Below are 19,998 nucleotides of genomic sequence, written 5' to 3'. Positions count from 1 at the left end.
ATGTGTTGCTTCACTTTTGGCATAAATTGACTTCAATCTCATCACTTTCTCTCCTCTTCTGACTTTTCCTTGAACCTATTCCTCCTCTCTTCAGTCAGTCTTATTCACACCAGATGCTCTCTCACTCTCTCACTCTCTCAGCCTGGCTAACCATAACAAGCTGTGGTGAAGGTCTTGGTTTGTGTGTGCAAGTAAAGCAAAATGTGGGTCTTTTTGTTAACATGTGTAGGTGTGTGTATGCGTGTGTGTGTGTGTGTGCGCGCTGCAGAAGGGGCTGTGCTTTGTTGCAGGGAAGCGTTTCCAGACCGTGGGGGGTCTGAGGAGCGCACCGGGTCTTTGCGCCCCACCATGAGTCTACAACAAGCCAGCTCATTCATGCAGCCAGGATGTGATTAAGATTTACAGGTCCAGATTTTGGAGTAAAAGACTGACTTTCAGAAAAATCTGGGTCAGAGGTGGACCCGATGAAAGCCAAATTGGGTCGGCAACTCGTTCTTGGAGAGCTTGGACCGAAGGTTTACAGTTTGGTACGGCTTTCAAAACAGTTTATGATGCTACATTAGCTGTGGCAGTTAAGGAATAAAGTTTTCCTCTTGCCTTTTATGTCTTGTACTCATAGATTTTTTTATTTTTTTATTTTGCTTTTTCAAAAGATAAAATTTGTAACATTAATTTTTAGAGGTGCAAATGTTGCTTCAAATCAGTGAAACGTATTATAAACAAGGTATGTTTCTGTAAGCAAACCTCAAGGCACTATGATGCACTCAGCCTAAAATCGAATAATTTTATTAAAATGAATTATTTTGTATTTTTTAAAGTTTTTAACAAATTTGAGCTACTGTTTGCCTTTTTTTTTTAGCTAGAACATTTGAGCTATTAAGCCATTTTGTGTTTTTATCATAATAGCTTTTATTTATTAAATAATTTATCCTACTGTTCTTTTTATTTTTACAAGATCTTTTCCATTAATTTTGAGAATATTTTCAATTCATTCGGTTTTGCATGCATTCGGTCTAGTTAATTCACAATAAATCAAGGTTTTGGCAACCAGTTAACAGTCTCCTCTCACCCTTCTTATTTTTTTGGTCTCATGTAAATAGAAGAAAATTGCTCCAATTCCACAAAAACCCTGAGAAACACACAAGTCTTTGGACTCAGATAATCAGATGCAATTATTTGTTCTATATTTAATCTCCCCGGGAGAGAGCCCTTGCAGCCATTACCCCTGAACTCTCGGCTATTTTGTTATTATTTGCTCGAGTCCTGGTTGTACCGTGAGAGAATAGCTGTTTGCTGGCACACGTAGCAAAGCGGTCAGCTGTAGCCTCGGCCCATCTGCCGCTAGGATCGCTGCTCTCGCTGGTTGGGTGTGCGACGGCCCAGAGACGGGCAGAGCGGCTGATCGCAGAGTGCTAAAACTCAGCGGGACATCCAGACCTACATGAGCTGATCAGTGGGTATCGGCTTTCTGCTCCTCTGCAGGAAACGGCATAATACTGTAACTGTGCAGATTGCGTTTCTGCCAGCCTCTCTGCCTGTTTGCTTGTTTGTCGGGCTGTCTGTGCTCGTTCTCTCTCTCTGTGTGTGTGTGTGTGTGTGTGTGTGTGTGTGTGTGTGTGTGTGTGTGTGTGTGTGTGTGTGTGTGTGTGTGTGTGTGTGTGTGTGTGTGTGTGTGTGTGTGTGTGTGTGTGTGTGTGTGTGTGTGTGTGTGTGTGTGTGTGTGTGTGTGTGTGTGTGTGCTGTCCTTGGTTGGCTTCTGCAGAGCAGAAATAGGCCAGACAAAATTAGAGCTGTCACATACTCAGGGATGTATAGGAGGCTTCTTTGAAGCCCTCAGATTGGCTGAGGGAAGGCGGTGACAATGCAGAGCCCGGGATTAGAGAGTGTGAAGTCCTTATGTCGAAAAGAAGCGTCTGTGTGCGAGTGGCAGATAAGAAGCTGCAGATTTAAGTGCGCAGGCATGTCTGTGTGAGGTGGAAGGGGTTCATGAGAACCTGAAAGAGATGATCTTAACTGGAAAATGAGGGGATATTTTGGAGTCTGACAAACTCAAACCTCATGATGTTTTTGAAGCGAGGGGAAGAAGAGAGGGAGAGAAAAACAACCACACTCAACAAGAGAACCTATGTATTATGGATCAGATTAACCCACATCCTGACATCCCTTTAGTCTTTTCATTACACACGTACAGTGCCTTGCGAAGAAAATCTTTTGAATTTCTGCACATTTTTTCTTGTCACAATTGCAGACCTCAATGCATTTTGGGAATTTTATGTAATGCGCCAACATAAACTAGGTCATTATTGTGAGAAGGAAAAAGAAAAAAAATATGGATTTAAACATTTTCTGTGAAAAGCTAAAAAGCTCCTTTTTAAAAAAAAAAATAAAAATAATCCAGCACAGACACTACCTGCGTTTCCATTACAAATGTGCACAAAACTTTGATTTTCTACTAAAGTTGAAAAAAAAAACACAATCGCGACTCGTGATGAGAAAATATGTGTTTCCATTACAGCTTTGCGAAATACACAAATTTTGTTACAGCCTAAAGAATTTATGTTTGTAATAGCAATATGCAGAATTATTCGGTCAATGGAAACACAATAATCAGGTGTTGACCACTGTCAGTCGTGCACATGACAAACATGCTCTGGTCAAATGAGACCAAATATCGTTTGCTTTTTATCCACTTAAAAAACACTGAGGCAGAAAGCTTTACCTTGTACTCACCATCTCTTATCATAAAACAGTGTCATGCAATGGGCATCGGGACAGGTGAGCTTGTAAGGGCTAACGTGAAGTTAGATGAAGTTAAATACAGGGCATATCTGGAGAGAAATATGTTGACTTTCCAGCAGGAAAACAATAAGTGCTTCCACTTCACGACTTTGCACCGCTCTGTGTTGGTCCGTCGCACAAAAATGGGAGAGTGTTGCCGTGGCAGGGAAATCTTTGCGAGGGTCTGTGCTGCACTAAGTGCCGTCTTCAACTCCTCTGCTTCTTTCTCAGTCCATTTATAGACTAAAAAAGCAAACATTAATATTGGATTAGTGCATCCTCTCAGACTTCCTGTCTGCTGTCTCTAGCCATGTCTGTCTGTGGACACACAAATATGCACACATGTGGTCGTGTTTCTGTCACTTCGCTGGACATTAGGTTGACCCACACTGGAGACGAGCTGCGACTCTCATCAAAGGCACTGCTTGTTTGGCTTGCATATATTTACAACAAGGATGTTTGTCATCAGGTTTAAGCCTAATCTACATAGTTTCTTAGCAGATTCATTTAGGGGTTATACGCACAAAGAGCTGAATGATTCTCGAGTCAAGAAAAGAAGAACCATCCAATGCCCAGTGGAGGGGCTCTAAGTGTTATGGGTCATCCGGGTCTTTCTTAAGTGCTGCTGGGAAATGCAATACCGTCTTCCAGGCAGTCAGGTGACCAGCGGCTACAGTCATGTGACCAGTAGATCGGATCATGTGATCTCAGCTGGGGGGAAAAGAGCAGAAGAAGAAAAGAATGGGAGTAAAGCTTAGTGGATGATTTGTGCTGTCGGCTGCTAATGGCTATCATCAGGAGAAGTGGATGCAGCGGCGGTGGCAGGATGATGAAGGGATAAGCTTTTTCAAGCTGTCTCTTCCACGCACATGCATTATTTCTGAAAGCCTCGGTGTGATTCAAAGCCCCTTAATGTGCTGGAGAGTGAATAAGTCATATGACGGAGGCAGAGCTCTGGGTTATACAGTATGAGCTCATCACCTCGGATATTCCTCTAATCTTTGAGGTTGCTCACAAGGTTTTCTGAAAGCTTAAAAAAGCATTTCAGAAGACTCCGTTTCCCCGAGCTGGTTATTGAGCTTTTTCAGTAATCTGAAGCAGTGTGTCATTTCTTTTACCACTCGACAACAATCTGCTACTTTCTGTTGGTCTATCAGTAAATTCATTGAGGTTTAGAGTGAACACTTTGGCAAGACGCAGTCCTGGAGATTTTCTCAAAAATCGGGGAATAAACTGTATCTTTGAATTGCTCAAGTTAGAGATTTTCTCTTTATCTCACATAATCCACTGAATGCCTTTTTTTTAATGTTTAATTCATTGAAAGAGCCGACCCTGTTGCTCTTCCTGTGTTCATCTGTCTGCTACTCCCCTAACGTTTCATCCTCTAAAAGGGTCACAGACTTTCATTGACATAAAACATTCTGGATATCTGTACAGAGTCAGTTTTAATCATTGGTTTTTATGCTTTTAAAACCTTTTTATTAATTTATTTTTGCCTAAATCTGGTGTGGTGTCCTTTCACCGGCTGTAGGAAGTCCATGTTTGGGATGCAGCTTAATAGTTTGGAGTCGCTGAGGTTATTACGGCTTTATTTGCGCACAAATCCCCGCAGAATTGAGGATCCGTCACCTTATTCTACTGTTGTTAGGCAGCAAAGATTACGTTTATTTCCGGGCCAGCGATGTGCCGAATGTGTCATTTAGCAGTTTAGGACAGATCTATTTTGTTCAAGCACAATGGATGAAAGCAAGGAAGCACACACAGGCGTATTTTAAACACAAAAAACATCCTAATTCAAACAACTTCTGTGCAGTTTTTTACTTTTCCTGATGCGTTTTGTCCTTAATTTGGTCATTTTCTCCTGAAAACTTCAGTGCTGTCTAATCTAGATTTCATTAGTGCATTTCTATTCCTTTGCCTTGCCTTTACACTAAGCGAGTGAGTCATTGTTCATTCAAAGGATGTTTTTCATTACATTCATAATAATAATATATTCACCAGAGCAATAGTTATAGCCCTCATCTGACGTTTTGTTTCCGAATAATCACGATGATGAAATAACATCTAGCAAAGGATACGGCCACCTATCTCAACTTGAGAAACCAGTTTGCTGTAAACAATCTAAGCAACATGTTGCAGCCTGAAGGGGACAGAGATGATGGACTTTTTAGACTCCCTCTAATGAATGTTTGTGGCTTCATTGACTTGAAGGTAAAAGATCACGTTGATGTGAACAGGCGAGAATTATTTCTAGATCTTTTTTTTTAAATTATTATTTTTGGTTCCGTTTAGATGCGGCATTGAAACCGTGTTTTTTCTCAAACAATTGACTCATTTTATAGAAAATCAGCTTCTCCTCTCCTGATGATCTCTTCTCTGTGAAAACTTCCTTCTCCTGGATTTGATTAATTGCAGTCTCTATGTTAATGTCTCCGATTTGACATAAAAAGTCTTGCAATCAGATTCCTGCTTTGCCTCCTCTTTACCAAGTGTCCCTCTCTCTGTCCTGTGTGCAGGACCGTAAGCTGTCCAAGTCGGAGCGCCAGCGGTTCAAAGAGGAAGCCGGGATGTTGAAGGGTCTCCAGCATCCTAACATTGTCCGCTTCTATGACTCCTGGGAGGGTTTGTGCAAAGGAAAGAAATGTATTGTTCTCGTCACGGAGCTCATGACATCTGGCACGCTGAAAACGTGAGTACAGGAGCCAAAAAAAGGAGTTTTGTAATGCAGTTTTACACTTTACGCTTTGTAAAATTTCTTAATCTTTCCCACATGTACGTTGTATATATTGCATGCAGTTGTTTTCTTCCCTCCCTCTGAGCATGCACTTTGTAAAACCGCTTTTAGTCTATTGAGAATTTGCAGAAGTAGAGACAGAATGTCTTACCCATTCGTCTTCGTAAAGTAGCTCAAGTTCAGACTGAGTGTGTCTGTGAACATAAAGATTCTTAGTTGGATTAAGCTCTGGACTTTGACTAGGCCACACGAGTGTCCTATCTAAACTCAATGTGAATATAGTAGACATGCCAACATTAAATGCCTCTCTGTGCTGATGAGGATAGACGCGCATCTGTGAACATCATTGTTGCAAAAAAAAAAAAGAAAAAGGCAATAAGCTCGCCCCACATGGTGCATCACGGGACACGGTCGGCCCACCTGCCAGCTGCTGCTTCTGCTGCAGATTCCTCTCATTCCTGGCGTTGCTCCTCTGTGCTGGGGGTAGAGGAGCGCCGATACGCAACCAGACTTGCAGTTGGAGGGAGACGAAAGAATCTCGAAGAGATGCTCGCTGTAAATTGAAAAAAACTAACAAAAAAAAAATGCACAGAGGGGGGGGACGTGGCAAACCACTGACTCACCTGTAACAGAGGAGGCAGAAGTGTTTGTCAGAGCACTTTTCAGGAGAGTGGCGCCCTCCGCTGGAAGACTTCGTCCTTAACGAATGCAGTCTGTACTCCAGTTTGAATTTACAAACTCATATTTATTAAACACATCTTTGCTCTGCAGCTTTTGATGACATAACATTGAATTTCTTGATGAATGAAAACACATACTTTGATATATAGTAAAACCAGAATGCATTCCCATTTACACTGAAACCTGTGCAATTTTTTGCTTAAAAAGTCCCCAATCAACATATTATCAAGATTAAAACTTATTTTCCACACGCAGCTAGCACTTTGGTGCGTTTACGGACAGGATGAAAGCGGTGCAGGGGTTTGGCTTCGGTCCAGATGAGTTCTCAGAAAGGAGAGGTGCTGTGCTGAGGCAGTGGAAAAAGAAAGGGAGATGGCAGGGGGGCCTGATAGGGAGGGAGAAAGATGGTGAAGATGGAAATCCTGACCAGCACCGCTACAGTGCATGAAAGGAACTTTATAAATCCATGTGGATGTGTTTGTAAGAAAGGTTTGTCCTGCTTTTTCCTTTTGCTGTTTATTAAATATTACTAAAGTGCCTTAAAGGTGACACACATATCTGCGTACTTGGGTTTGTGTGCTGGAGTAAGAGCGAGTTTGAGCGACTTTGTGTGGGAGAAAGGCTGCGCAGTGTCACTTCAGAGCTGCTGCGTGCCACAGGGTTTAACTCGTCTGTCAGCGCCGCTTTGACTCCAGAACGGGGGAGAAATAAAGCGGAGGTGACGGGTGAGGGGACGGGAGACGGAGGGGAAACGAGGTGTCATGTTTTCTGCGCGATATGTAGGAAGTGGAAATAAAAGATGAAACGAGGGAGAGAAGGCAGATCCACTTTTTGTGGTACACTTTAAGGCTAAGTTTAATTTCTTAACATTTTCTTTGATTTTTAAAGCACTTCCTGTAAAGAACTAGCCACAGTCTTCTGGGCTTTAACATCAGTGTTTTGCATTAGTTTAGTGTATATTAACATGCGACTCAAGAATTCAATTAAAGTATTTTTATCACTTATATAGCAACTTACAGTAAGCCAAAAAATGTCATCTGTTTTACATATTTTACTCTCATGTTGCAGTAAACACAGTAAATAAACTAATATGCTCTTTTAGCATATTTGCACTGTCACCTTTGTAAGGTAGCGATGCATCAATGAATCCTCTGGTCACCGGAATCGAAGCATTTTTACGTTTGACAGCGAACGCACCACACCGCGTCACCGCCATGTCGCAGTGACCACACTCTTCAGTGTGAAAGTTGCAACTGAATGTGTATTTTTAGCGTCAGTAAGAATTTTAATGAGATTAGAGAAACAAATACAGGCTGTTGTTAGCAAAGCTAATCACATAGTTCATGTTAAAAGACGGTTCTGTCTCCATAGTAAAATTGTCTTTGGTTTGATACAATAGTAAAATCTTTCATCATCCATCTTTAATTTTATTGTATTGCCATGCTGGGGATTGCATTTTCAAAGGTACAAAAAAAATGGACCTATAAACAAAATATAAAATTCATTTATATTCAATACTTCCAACAACCTAAAGAATTTTACTGGACATTACTGAGGAAATAATTGCTTTGTTTTATGTTGGAAATTTAGTTTTGACATTTCAGTTTATACTTAATCCCTGGCCATGACATAGCAGTACTTCTGTCAGGATAGATCTGTCCACATTAACTTTTAAAGTTTATTATTTCTCTAATGTTGTGTGGCACCATTTCATATCATATCCGCATCATGTTCAACTCAACAGTTCTTGTAATATTTGCATTAAAATCATAAACTGCACTGCAGATAGTAATTGTAAATGTATTTTTGCTGATAAAACCGGTAACCTCTTAGCCGGTGTTTGTGTCTGCGCTCAACTAACTCAGCTGTTTGTTGGCCGTGTTGGAGAGGACTAGCTTGTGATTTCCTGACCAACAGCTTTTAGGCTATTTCTCATCAGCTTGGACAGATTTGCAGCTGGAGGCCGTCAGCAGCTCTTTCCTGGAGTTTTTCTTTTTTTTTTTTAGCATAAGGAAAGAGAACGGATTAAGCCTGAACTGGGAATGACCTTATAATAGATCAGAGATAAGATTAGTTTAAGATGCAGAAGTTACTTTAACAAATGTAATCACTGTAAATCACGGTATTTTTTTATATTGTAATTGCTGTTTAATAAGGTCATTTAAGCAAATAGGAGATCTCCCTTATCATTGTGCTATTTCAAATCCTTCTTTTGGAAAACTGTAAGAAACTTGAATTTAAATGCTGGCGAACAGACACGACTGAAAACCGATGAGTAATTTCTCATTACAACTCTTTAATAAAAACAGTAGCAATGTGCTGTAAACATTTGAGTTGAAAATTGGCAGGGTTTTATTTCACCATGGAGATCAGACTTTATTGATTAATAGTGTGGTTACGGGAACCCTTATAGAGCTACAGACTGTAAATAGTTTGCTTACAGTTCATTTCCGATGAAAAGAGAGTTAAAATTGTGATGACTCGGAAGAGAAGAGAAGAACAGGAAAAGATTTTTTTTATTTTGGATCTTTTTGTTTGCTCTGTTTTTTTTTTTCTTTTATGTTAATCAACAAGTGAATGGATATTATCTAGACTAGAAAGGTTGCTATGTCCAAGGCAGGTACAGATTATATGTGCAGCTTTTCTTGAATGATATGTATGGAACATTTGGAAAAAGAAAACAGTGAAAAGTCTGTACGTACACTTGTATGAAAAAACTGTCAATAAAAATGTGCAAATTAAATAAAAAAAACAATTGAGTAGATTTACTAAAGCTGAAAAAAACGTTTCAGCTTTAAGGTCGAGTCTCTCCTGTGCCGTCGTCGGGTTTCCTCCCTCTTTCCAGAGCCGTGCGATCCACGTGGATCGACACGTCTTAAAACACCCGCAGGTGTTTATCTGCGTTGGCTCTAAAAAATGCCATGGCGGCCTCTCAGTGGGTGTCTCCCTTGTTTCACCACAAGGTGTGTGCTGGGAGAGGCTCCAAAATATTCATGTCCGAAACAAGTGTGTAGAAGTAACGAACCGGTTTAAATTGCTTTAAGATTAAAAATGCAGCAAGTGCACAGTAAACGATTGCTTGTTGTTCTGAGTCATCACGATTTAATGGGTTCCAAATAAGCAGCACGGGAATTGCTTGTCTTGTTTGATAAGGTGCAATGAATGCAGTGAGATTGAAGGCCACCTGCTCTGTTTAAAACCAAATTAGGAGCAGCTCTGATGACGTGGGTCTAAATGGGCTTCTGCGGTCGCATCGGAATGATCAACGTTTTGTGTTTTACGGAGACGATGTTTTTGGATCCTTTTCCTTTTTAGGAGCTCAAAACGTAACGCTTGAAATGTAGCTTTTCTTTGTCGGACCTCAAAAGAGAAACGGAGCTTTTACTTTTCAGCTTAGACTCTTGAATCCAGACTCATTATGCAAAAAATATGTACAGGATTGCGCTTCTGTTATTTTAAAAGTTTTAAAAGTGCACATCTTTCTTTCATCTGTCTGTCTTTGCTTTTTTTATTTTTTAAATGTTCTGTATTTAAAGTCTCACCATAATGGAGAGCTTTCACACAAATATTTTGTATTTACGTGTCTTAATTGAGTGGTATTTTAGGCTGCCTCTAATTCTACAGGCAGGGGGAATTAATTTCAATAATGGCCATTCTAATTTTGAGTTTGTGCACAATGATGGGGTCATTTATAACGAGCTGCTCAGGCCTGGACTGTCTGACAAAAGTAAACGGTAGTTACGTAAGCGCTATATTTTATCTAATGTGTTCTGCTCCTCTCTCTTTATTGTCTGCAATGCCAAACCTCGATTCGGACTCATTAGTCCGAATTTTTGTTGAGTCTCTCCAGGGCCACCCTCAAAAATGTTTTTGGCTGCTCGAATGCAGATTCTCCAACAAAAAAAAAAATCGAAATCAAAACAATCGAGCTGCGACTTAACCGTCTACAGTTGAGGTTAAATTTGGATTTCAGCCCACAGACGAGACGGATTCATGTCATTTTGAGCATCTTGCTTCCTCTTTGTGTTCAACAGAGGGTGACACCGTTTCTGATTTCCCTTTCAGCTACCTGAAGCGCTTTAAGGTGATGAAAATCAAGGTCCTGCGCTCGTGGTGCCGGCAGATCCTTAAAGGTCTCCACTTCCTGCACACCAGGGCCCCGCCCATCATCCACAGGGACCTGAAGTGCGACAACATCTTCATCACGGGCCCCACGGGCTCTGTGAAGATCGGAGACCTGGGACTGGCCACGCTGAAGAGGGCCTCCTTCGCCAAAAGTGTCATAGGTGAGGAAAAACGTTCGGCCCGCAGAACCACAGCCGAAGTTTTAAAGGGAAAACGGCCTGCATACTTCGCAGGAGTAATACCTACTTGAAATGCAAACATCCACACACGCACATTAATTTTATTGCTAGTTGTTAAAGCGAACCGCAGGTATTTGGAAAGTACCTTCAGCGTGTCTGCTGGTAGGCTGTCTGAGGACGTAAAGAAAATAAAAGCCCAGCTTGTTTTCAGTCGAATAGCCATGTAGCTGACCACAGGTATTTTCTTGGTGATGGCTCCGAATTCCTTCTCCTTTCCCCTCCACCTTTAAGCGAGGTTCACAAATTGTTTATAGTAATTACAGAGACCACGTACAACTTTGTGGTTTGCCGTGTGTTTTTTTTTTTTCTAAATTGCATTTTACGACCTGATTTTGACTGTCAGAAGTGCGAGCGGTTTTTCTGGGATATTTTAAGAAATATTGTGGTGATTCAGGCATGTAAAGTTCTGCCTGTTTTTTTATTTTATTTTGAAAGGTACCCCTGAGTTTATGGCTCCTGAGATGTACGAGGAGAAGTACGATGAATCCGTAGACGTCTACGCCTTCGGGATGTGCATGCTGGAGATGGCCACCTCCGAGTATCCCTACTCAGAATGCCAGAACGCGGCGCAGATCTACAGACGGGTGACAAGTGTAAGTCTCTGCTTCCTCTCAGATCCTCCTTCTAGAGTTTTGCTGCACTTAGAGGTCGGATCAGAAAGATCCTGTTTGTCTTTTTCATCTCACATCTCCGTCCTGTGTCTGCTGTTTCCCCTCCGCGCTTGTTTACTGACTGTATTAATAAGTTTGGCATGAGCTTCAGGAGATTCGGTCATATGACGCTGTTTTTTGCTCTGATTAGTCCTTCTGTGCACTCTCCCCTCTCACTGCAACCCTATTTTGTTCTTTTCGCAAAATAGACTGAGATAGAAGAAAGTTGCAACAACATCTAAGGCGATCATGTCGGGTCACGACAGCGTCAAATTGAAGATTTGGACCTCACCGCTCGAGTTTATCTTTATTTACTCTTCTATTCCTGGCATATTCTCAGCTTAAACGGGCAAGATGTTTGTGTAGTTTGTATGGAAAATACTTGTATTTCTAAAAATCCATCCAGCCATTGATCATCATTTCCTCTGTCCAACCATCTTTTCATTTGCCATTTTGTTCATCCACCAATCCAGTTCAATTCGAATCAAAAATACATTCTTACCCCCAGTGATAAATGAAACGCTCAGTATTCAATCTCTCCCTCTGTTCATCTGTTCAATAGTCCATCTGTCTTTGATCAATACACCAACTGTTCATCTTATTGATCTTATCTACTCCAATTTTCTGACTCGTTTGAATTTAAGGTTTAATTTCAAGAAATAAAGAGAGATATTTGAGATGTTTCACTTTCTGTGTAATGAATCAATGAGATGAGTTTCAAAAAAATTGAACTCTTTCAATAAATTACATTCTTTTAGCTGTGCTTGCAAAACGCTCTTTGAATAAAAGCTCTTTGATTTCATTAAAGCACAGGAGAACGAGGGCATTGTTTCTTTAAATGTTGAATGTTTTTATTCAATTGGACAGCTTTAATAATTATTATTATTGATGTAATTAGTTTTTGTTGCCCTCCTTTCAAAATGCATTCTGATCATTTCAAAGTTTAATTTCAGAAACTGTTCAACTTGGTCCTTGCGGTTCTGTTTTGCTTGCACATTCAAATTGAAAAGATCCTGATTTAGATTACCTGTAGCGCTTGGAGAAGACAGAACCCGTCTCCCTGTCCTGGTGTCCCCTCCGCCGCCCTTCGCTCTCGGTTCGATTTAAGATGCTACACGAGCAGAATAAATTCAGACGGTGTGTCTTTAGATCTGCTGTCTGGCTTCCAGCCCCAGCTCATTTTTGGCTTCCTGTTCTTTTTATCTCTCTTTCAATTTTTTATGAGTTCACTAAAACCTGATTAAGTTATTACTGCGACCCCAGGCCTGGGATAACTCAGCCTGTTTGTGTGGACGCGGTTGTATAATAGCTTCCCAGCAGACGGATCTCATATACTTTAATCAACACAGCTTTTTGCAAAACACAAATCCCAAACAGCCGACTTTAGTTTTTAAAATGTATTGCCGTCTGTGTGTGACAACACCTTGTGATCTCCGTAGGGCGCCTGATCACCAGCTTCCCTTCGTTTCTCGGGGTTATCCAAAGGTTAGCAAAATTGCATTTTGTTAGCAGCACTATTTGGAAATTTTCATGTAAATGATAAAATCGCTGAATGCTTGTACGCAGGATTTCTGTCCAAATTTTACCCTGCCTCTCGAATGTTTCTTTTTAATTATTCTTAACTGCTCCACATTTTCTGCTCTTTTACCTAATATTTTGCATCTCTTGTAGAAAATGTCCTACAAAATAATGCAGCCAACAGCATGTTTAACTATACAGCTCTTCAAAGCTCTTCCTCAGCCACACACACGACCCACACTCCCCACTTCGAATCAGATTACATTATATCTACTGTCTAAAAATTGTTCCACTGTCTTTTGGCGTTTATCCAGCCGGTTATATAAATGTCCTAACAAAGAGATGCCTTCAGTTAGCGCAATCTATAACATAATAAGAGGAGTGCTGCACCGATGCCACAAATAATTAAAGCAGTTGTGAAGGATAAGTGGGGAAAGTCGTTTTCTTGCAGTTCAAAATAAATCAGAAAACTTTGAAAAAGATAGGGTGGTAAGATGGAATGGATTGTTTCTAGTTGCTGCTAATATAATGTACTCCTAAATAATAGCAGCTCTCTTGCGATTAAGCCACATTTTTCTTACCTTTTCTCCTTTACATTTCCTTGTCGAGCTTTTATTGTTGCAACATATAAAATGATATCTGATATCATCTTTAAAAACGTTTTACAACTCGGTGAGCTCATTCTGGCAGATATATCTCTTTGTGTTGCTGCATTGGAACTTAGTTTGCCTTTTTACAGTTGCTTTAATTCTTTGTGGCTTAGATTCAAAAAGGCACCTAAATGTTTCCTCAGAGATTTTGATTCATGTTGACATGATAGCATCACCCAGTCGAAGCAGATTTTTTTCTTATATGTCCATAAAGTCCAAACCTCTGGCTCCTGTGGAGACCGTTGAAGTACAGTAAAGTCATTTTCATGTTCAAAATAGCAGCTTGAGACGATTTGAGCTTTGTAAAATGGTGTAACAGTAACTATAGCATTTTTTTGTATCTGCTGGGAGTTTGTTAAAAAAAAATAACCAAAATTGTATTCAGGTTGTGAACAAGTAAACCTTATTTTCATGCTGCTTTTTAAATTCATTTATCCGTTCAGTTATCTTTTAGTTGTTGAGGAGAAGCGAGGAAAGGCTAAAAGCTAATAATTTTGTTACCTAGCTAGCTGTTAGCATGCAAACATGAGCTAGCTTGTTGTACAAACTACATTTTTGTGTTTGTTGTAGTCATTTGCTTTTTTCCTTTGTATGACCAATATGAAGAGAAAAATATTAATTTTAGGATAAATTTATGTTCAAGATGCTAACATTGTATGTTTTTTTTTTTTAGGTAGCAAGTTGAAATAGTTTTCTGTTTGTTTTTCACTTTCCTGAGAGGTTATGTTTTGTCTAAGAAACTAAATGATTGTGTTGTATACTTTTTATGGCTTATCTTTTTATTCCTCATCAAACAATGTTTTTGTGATTTATTCCTTCTCCTTGCTGAACATTCCTTCCTTCCAGTTAGCCTTATTTAACTAAAATCCCTCCCTTCTTATACCAGACTTAATGCCATTACATCGTCCATTAGTCCTAACTTTGTTTGGCTTCCCAGTGGTGTGTGCGCGCGTGTGTGTGTGCACTTTTGTGGCACACAGAGATGGGGGGTTGTTATTTCATGGTGAAGCAGCAGGAAGGCTACATGCTAAGAAAGAAGAGAAAAAGGTGAAGGGAGAGGAGAATATTTTCTGGTTTGAAGGTTGAGTGGTCCCAGCTTTGTCTTCATCAACTCGTTGAGTTTTTTTTTTAATTTCTATTCACTTTTTTAACAACTTAATTGGTAAGTTGCTATTTTGACAAATTTTAAAGTCGTCCACCCTTACATAGATTAATACGTTTGTTTTTTTTTGTTGTTTTTTTTTTTTTTTTTGCTTTATTGTTTGAGCGTTTTTAAGAGTTTGAGTTACATCATCATTAATTTCTGATACTTGACGTGTGCACCTGATTCCCAATTATGTTGATTTAAATTATTTATTCATGGAAAAAAAACTTTGTGCCAAAACAGTGTAGAAATGAGTAATAAATTGAATACATTTAATGTATTATTTACTTTCTTTTAAGGTTTTCATTTGGAAAGTAGCTTCAGCTTTAATTTTAGCTGCTGTATTTTTTTTAACTCTTACTCATTAGTGGATTTTAAAGTAATGTTCAGGTCATTTAAAAAGCTAACTATGTTCCTAGAGGTGCATCAGTATGGTTAGTAAGGTTAAATGAGATGAAACATAAAATATTTATTGGTTTATAATCAATTTTGAGTGTTTTAAATGTTTCCAGTCATATAAAAAGTAGTTGTTTCTTCTATTCAGCAGTACAAAGTTTAACTACATAATCCTCTATTATGCTCAATTGTTTTGTTTTCCATCTCTCTTCCATTTTTTTCTTTTCCATTTTCTTTTTCATTTTTGTTTCTTAAATTTCAACCATTTCTTAATTTTATTTTTTAGATTTTATTCTATTTTCTTTTCTATTTTATATTCTGAGCTTTACATTTTTTTTTTCCACCCAGGAAGCCATTATATTGTTTATTACTGTTCAGCCCCAGCCGTCCTATTTGGTCCCAACCTCTGAACTGGAGCCCTGCTGATCATTTCTGTCGGTGTTACATGTCAGATTTGGTTCTTGACTTCTTAATTGCTTTTGTGGGGCCGGCGGTTCATTATTTTCCTGTTCAGCTGACTTTGTGTGGAATTTGTCCTGGGGTCAAACTTTTACCAGCTAGTCTCTGACACCGCAGGTCACCTGATCAAGAAATATTTAACCTGAACACCAAATTCAATTAGCTGACTCGGTTAAACATGTGGGTAGCAAGGATTAGATGTTTCAAAAACACAATTCAAAGATAAAAACATAAAAAACATTATGTTCAGAGATGAAAAACTAAATAACTGCACATCTGTTATGAAGATGAAGAACTTTAATTCTCCCCACATGTATATCAAATGGTGGGAAATGTCAGTAAATTTGACCCTGGGAAAGAACAAAGCTGCATTTCACTTCTTTTTCTCCCCGTTTTAATGTTTCTGAAAGCTTCCTTGCTTTCATTGCTCTTCTGTTGTTTTTTTTGTTTTTTTTTTTGCGTGTGCAGGGAGTAAAGCCTGCGAGTTTTGACAAGGTGGCCATTCCTGAGGTGAAGGAAATTATAGAGGGCTGTATAAGAACAAACAAAGATGAGAGGTGAGTCACAAGGACAAAAACCTGTCTCCAAATATGGATTTCTTTTCTTGACATGTGCTTGCTGGAATTTTATTTATTTATTGTAGGTTTTTTATTTTTTATTTTTTTTATTTATTTTTGCCCGTTCTCCGTGCTTTCATTCTCTTTTTTGATAAAACAGAAATAGGCTGCTGCTTTCAGACTAGTAGATTTTTAAATAGCTTTATGTTTTAATCTTAAAGACTCTTTTGTCTCCAGGTATGCCATAAAGACCCTGCTGAACCACGCGTTCTTCCAGGAGGAGACGGGAGTCAGGGTTGAACTTGCGGAGGAGGATGATGGGGAGATGATTGCTATCAAACTTTGGCTCAGGATAGAAGACGTCAAGAAGCTCAAAGGCAAAAAATATGGAAACGAATAAAGCTTAGTCATAATATCTGTGTGTAGGAGCTTTCCTTAGAGGCCTTAGAGTTATTAACTGAGCAGCACTATTTCACATCTTTATAGGCAAATATAAAGAAAACGAAGCTATCGAATTCTCCTTTGACCTCAACAGAGACGTACCTGAAGATGTGGCGCAGGAAATGGTATGTCCGCCCTTTTAAAGGGAGAAAAAAAAAAAATGTGAATCAAGATGCAGAATATGCACCATGGAAATCACCTGTGTCTTCTCCCAGGTTGAGTCTGGCTATGTCGCCGAGGGTGACCACAAGACCATGGCCAAGGCGATCAAGGACCGCGTGTCTCTGATCCGAAAGAAGAGAGAACAGAGGCAGCTGGTGCGAGAAGAACAGGAGAAGAGGAAGCTGGAGGCAGAGAAACGGCAACAAGAGGCTTTCAAAGCTCCACACACCCAGGTTTGTTGGAATGGTGCCTTCAGATAAGATGTAACCCTGTTTGAATTATATGAAATAATAGGTTTTACTCTAACATCTTACTTATGATGCTTGCCTGCTCAGTCTATGAACTACTTTAGGTGGATTCAGGGCACAAAAAAACACATAAACTCATCCAAATATTAAAATTTTATTTCAAAACCTTTGAAATAAAAGTCTCCTATTCCAGTAAATAACCAATAAAATTTGTCTTCAGAGCTTCATTTATACTTGTTTCCAAATTTGACTAACTAAGGATTAGTCAAATCCTCCTCCGTAAATAACGGTGGCCTAATGGCCAATAACTTTCCATTAGCCAGTAGCTAAAAGAACACATCGCCTTGATAAATGTCGTCAATAAATGCAAAGAAATTAAAGGTCGGATACTTCAGAAATGTTTTCATATGAGATTATGTTAGAATAATTTTTGTGTTTCACGCATCTTTCGTTGAATGTACTCCATACTTGACGTTTACTTGACTGTAGCTTGTGTTTGTGTTTCTAGTCAAAGACGGAAGAAACGGAGGCAGAACAACTTCATCAGCAGGCGGGCCTCTCTCACACATGTAAGACTGGGAGCTGTTTCACAAAACTAGTTTACCTTTATCTTTCATTTATGTTTGCTAAGATTGATGGTCACCTAAATGAAAATTAGATTTATAAAAAAAAAACAAGCTGGGTTTAATTACAAGAACATTTTTAATAGGGTTCAATTTGTGATATATTAAATTAGACAGCTTGCTGATGATAAAATATGCATGTTGAATTTCCTAACTTTTTTTTTTTTTATTTGACTTTCCTTAACTTTTATCCAGCTGAAGTAAAGCTGCAGCAGAATAACAAGAGATTGCCTCCATGTCTCTCTGATTTTTTTTTCTTTTTCTTTTTTAGCTGAAGTCGGTTTGGACAGCGGACAGGGCTCCTCGGTTTTCTCCTCCGACTCCCCCCACCTGGGTCAGCTGACCATGTCTTACAGCTGCCCCCCGTCCTCCCAGCCCCCCTCCCAACCCCAGACCCCATACCCCCAAACCCCCGCTGCAGGCTCGCAGCAACACCCAGGCTACTCCCAGCCACCGCAGCCAATGGTAAGTACCTCACGGCGGTCACGGCGCGTCTGTGAGGCGACTCTCTGCTCACAGACGTGATAGAAATGACTCGTCCGGTTTGAAGTGAGCACTCTGGGTGTTTTGAAGTGAGCTGGAATGACAGTTTTGCAGTGTTTTGGAGTGGGAATGTGGATGGTTTTCTTTTGTTGTACCAATAACTTTATAGACCTCAAAAAGCAGCATTTGTCCACTGGTCCACCAAGACATGCAATTTGCAATCTCTAATCTAATTTAAACAGGTAAACAAAGTTTGTTAGATTTTCTGCATTTAATCCATCAGTCAGGTAATACAGTCAGAGGTTTGCTCTAATAGTCGGACATTAAGCCGGTTATTCACTTAGTTATCCAGGCAACCAGCTGATCAGGCCATTCACTTTTTGTTGAGTCAGTCATGCTTTCCTGCATCCCTCTTTCCTTCTTGAATTCTCCATGATATCCAGCAAGATAGGTAGACATTTCAACACAATTGTCACTCATTCACATGTGAATTTAGTTGTTCGCCCACCTATCGTTACACATTCTCCGACAAAATGTTGATAAATGATTTTGTTTATATCGGCACCATTTTTTTTTTTTTACATTTTGGAACGATACAAAAACACACTTCTGTGTATTTTATTTAAATTCTGAAATCAGCGCTAAGTAGCACACGCTTGTGAAGTGGAAAGAAGATATTTGGTTTTTCAGCTTTGTTTATCTGAAACGTTCACCATGCAATCTTATTCAGCCTCCTTTAATTCACCCAGTCAGGGATGAGAGCTGATTGATCCTCACAGAACATCTTTAACCGATCAGACTGAGCGTGAGCCATTTAGACCAACATAATAAACATTTCCAGCTCCAGATAAGAAAAACTGATGAGGCAAAACTCAAACGACCAGGAGTTGCATGTTCTCTTAACGTCTCTTTCAGAGTAGCCGATGGTCTTATGAGCCACATTAAACGTCTGATCAGCCTTGGATCTGGTCTGATTTATAGAAGAAAAAAGAAGAAAAGCAAGAACGGCTCTGACGTAGTTCTTGAGTTTACAGATTGATTGAATAAGACGCCTTATTTCACCATCAAAGGATGCCTTTATGAAGCCTGCAGACTAATGTAATCATCATGATGGGGATTTTTTTAATTCTCAGCTTTCATTCTCGGTTGCTTTATTTTCTAAAAACTTTTAGATGTTTGTTTTTTTTTTCTTCTGTTTAAAATCTGTCTTTCATTCGTTGTCACTGAGTTGATTAAAGTTTAACACGTGTCGTCTTTGTTTTTTTGACATAATTGTTGAGTCAATTTCTGTTGAAGTCGCAGAAAATTGTTCCTCTTGTGATAATCTCCTTCTAGGTCTAACAGATAAACAGGGAGATGATTGGGATTTTCGCAGAATGTATATTTAACAAATGTTAACCTGCATTTTTTTTTTTATTTCAGTTACGTTTTCCCTTGGTTCATCCGATTACTCTTGTGTTCTCTTGAAGTTTTTGCTTTTGTTTTAATTTTCCATGTTAATCTCGCCTTCTTCCATCCCCTCTCCCCCGGCCTGCAGCCTGCGTCACACGGCCGTCGAAGCCGTAGCATGTCCGTTTGCGTCCCCCCTTCCTCGTACTCCTTTTCCCACGCTCCTTCGTCCCTGGCCGTTCCTCCGAAACAGCCCGCCACGCCTCCTGCAGACCTGTCCTTCCACACCTCCACCTCCGCCACCTCCCCCTGCGCACCTCTCGCTTCTGAGAGGGACACATTCGCGGGCCGCCTCTCCAAGGCCCTGGAGACGGTGCTGCCCCTGCACTCGGGCTCCTCTCAGCCCAGGGCCAGGCAGCGGAGGGCCAGCCTGCCTGCCCTGTTCTCCACTCCTGTAGGTTCTCATGTGTAAACCCCCAGTGGTGGGGAGAGTCAAAGAGGGAAGAGAGAGAAAAAGATGAGAAACTTTTTTTCTGATTTTATTAGAAGTTAGTTAAGGAAGCAAATATGCCTGTCAATGCTTTCAGTTTTGTAAGAATAGCATTTGTCTTTTTTTTTTTAGTTCAGCCATTGCATCAGTTAGAAAGCTTACAGTTTAATGCTAAATTAGCAATAAAATAATTAAACAAGATGCATTTAAATTTGCACCTTAAGAAGATCT

General features: G+C 39.8%; 1 protein-coding gene across 24 annotated transcripts in view; it reads left to right on the top strand.

Moving 5' to 3' along the window:
- wnk1b (WNK lysine deficient protein kinase 1b) overlaps positions 1–19,998 on the top strand; it is an 87,122-nt gene that overhangs the window by 35,816 nt on the left and 31,308 nt on the right. For 20 of the 24 annotated variants that reach the window (XM_081604061.1, XM_081604058.1, XM_081604065.1 and 17 more), the window contains 10 exons: positions 5,295–5,467; positions 10,259–10,479; positions 10,993–11,150; positions 15,843–15,931; positions 16,169–16,308; positions 16,418–16,497; positions 16,588–16,767; positions 17,291–17,351; positions 17,677–17,870; positions 19,426–19,731. In XM_081604061.1, the coding sequence (XP_081460187.1) occupies positions 5,295–5,467; positions 10,259–10,479; positions 10,993–11,150; positions 15,843–15,931; positions 16,169–16,308; positions 16,418–16,497; positions 16,588–16,767; positions 17,291–17,351; positions 17,677–17,870; positions 19,426–19,731 (1,602 nt within the window). The remainder of the gene's footprint in view (positions 1–5,294; positions 5,468–10,258; positions 10,480–10,992; positions 11,151–15,842; positions 15,932–16,168; positions 16,309–16,417; positions 16,498–16,587; positions 16,768–17,290; positions 17,352–17,676; positions 17,871–19,425; positions 19,732–19,998) is intronic. The other 4 variants (XM_081604073.1, XM_081604072.1, XM_081604076.1 and 1 more) reach the window with 1 other exon arrangement.

This window comes from Poecilia reticulata, chromosome 23 (assembly GCF_904066995.2).
Source record: "Poecilia reticulata chromosome 23, P_reticulata-male-v2, whole genome shotgun sequence".
NCBI classification, from domain to species: domain Eukaryota; kingdom Metazoa; phylum Chordata; class Actinopteri; order Cyprinodontiformes; family Poeciliidae; genus Poecilia; species Poecilia reticulata.
Note: the sequence above shows the minus strand (reverse complement) of the source record. Positions and strands in the feature narration are given on the sequence as shown.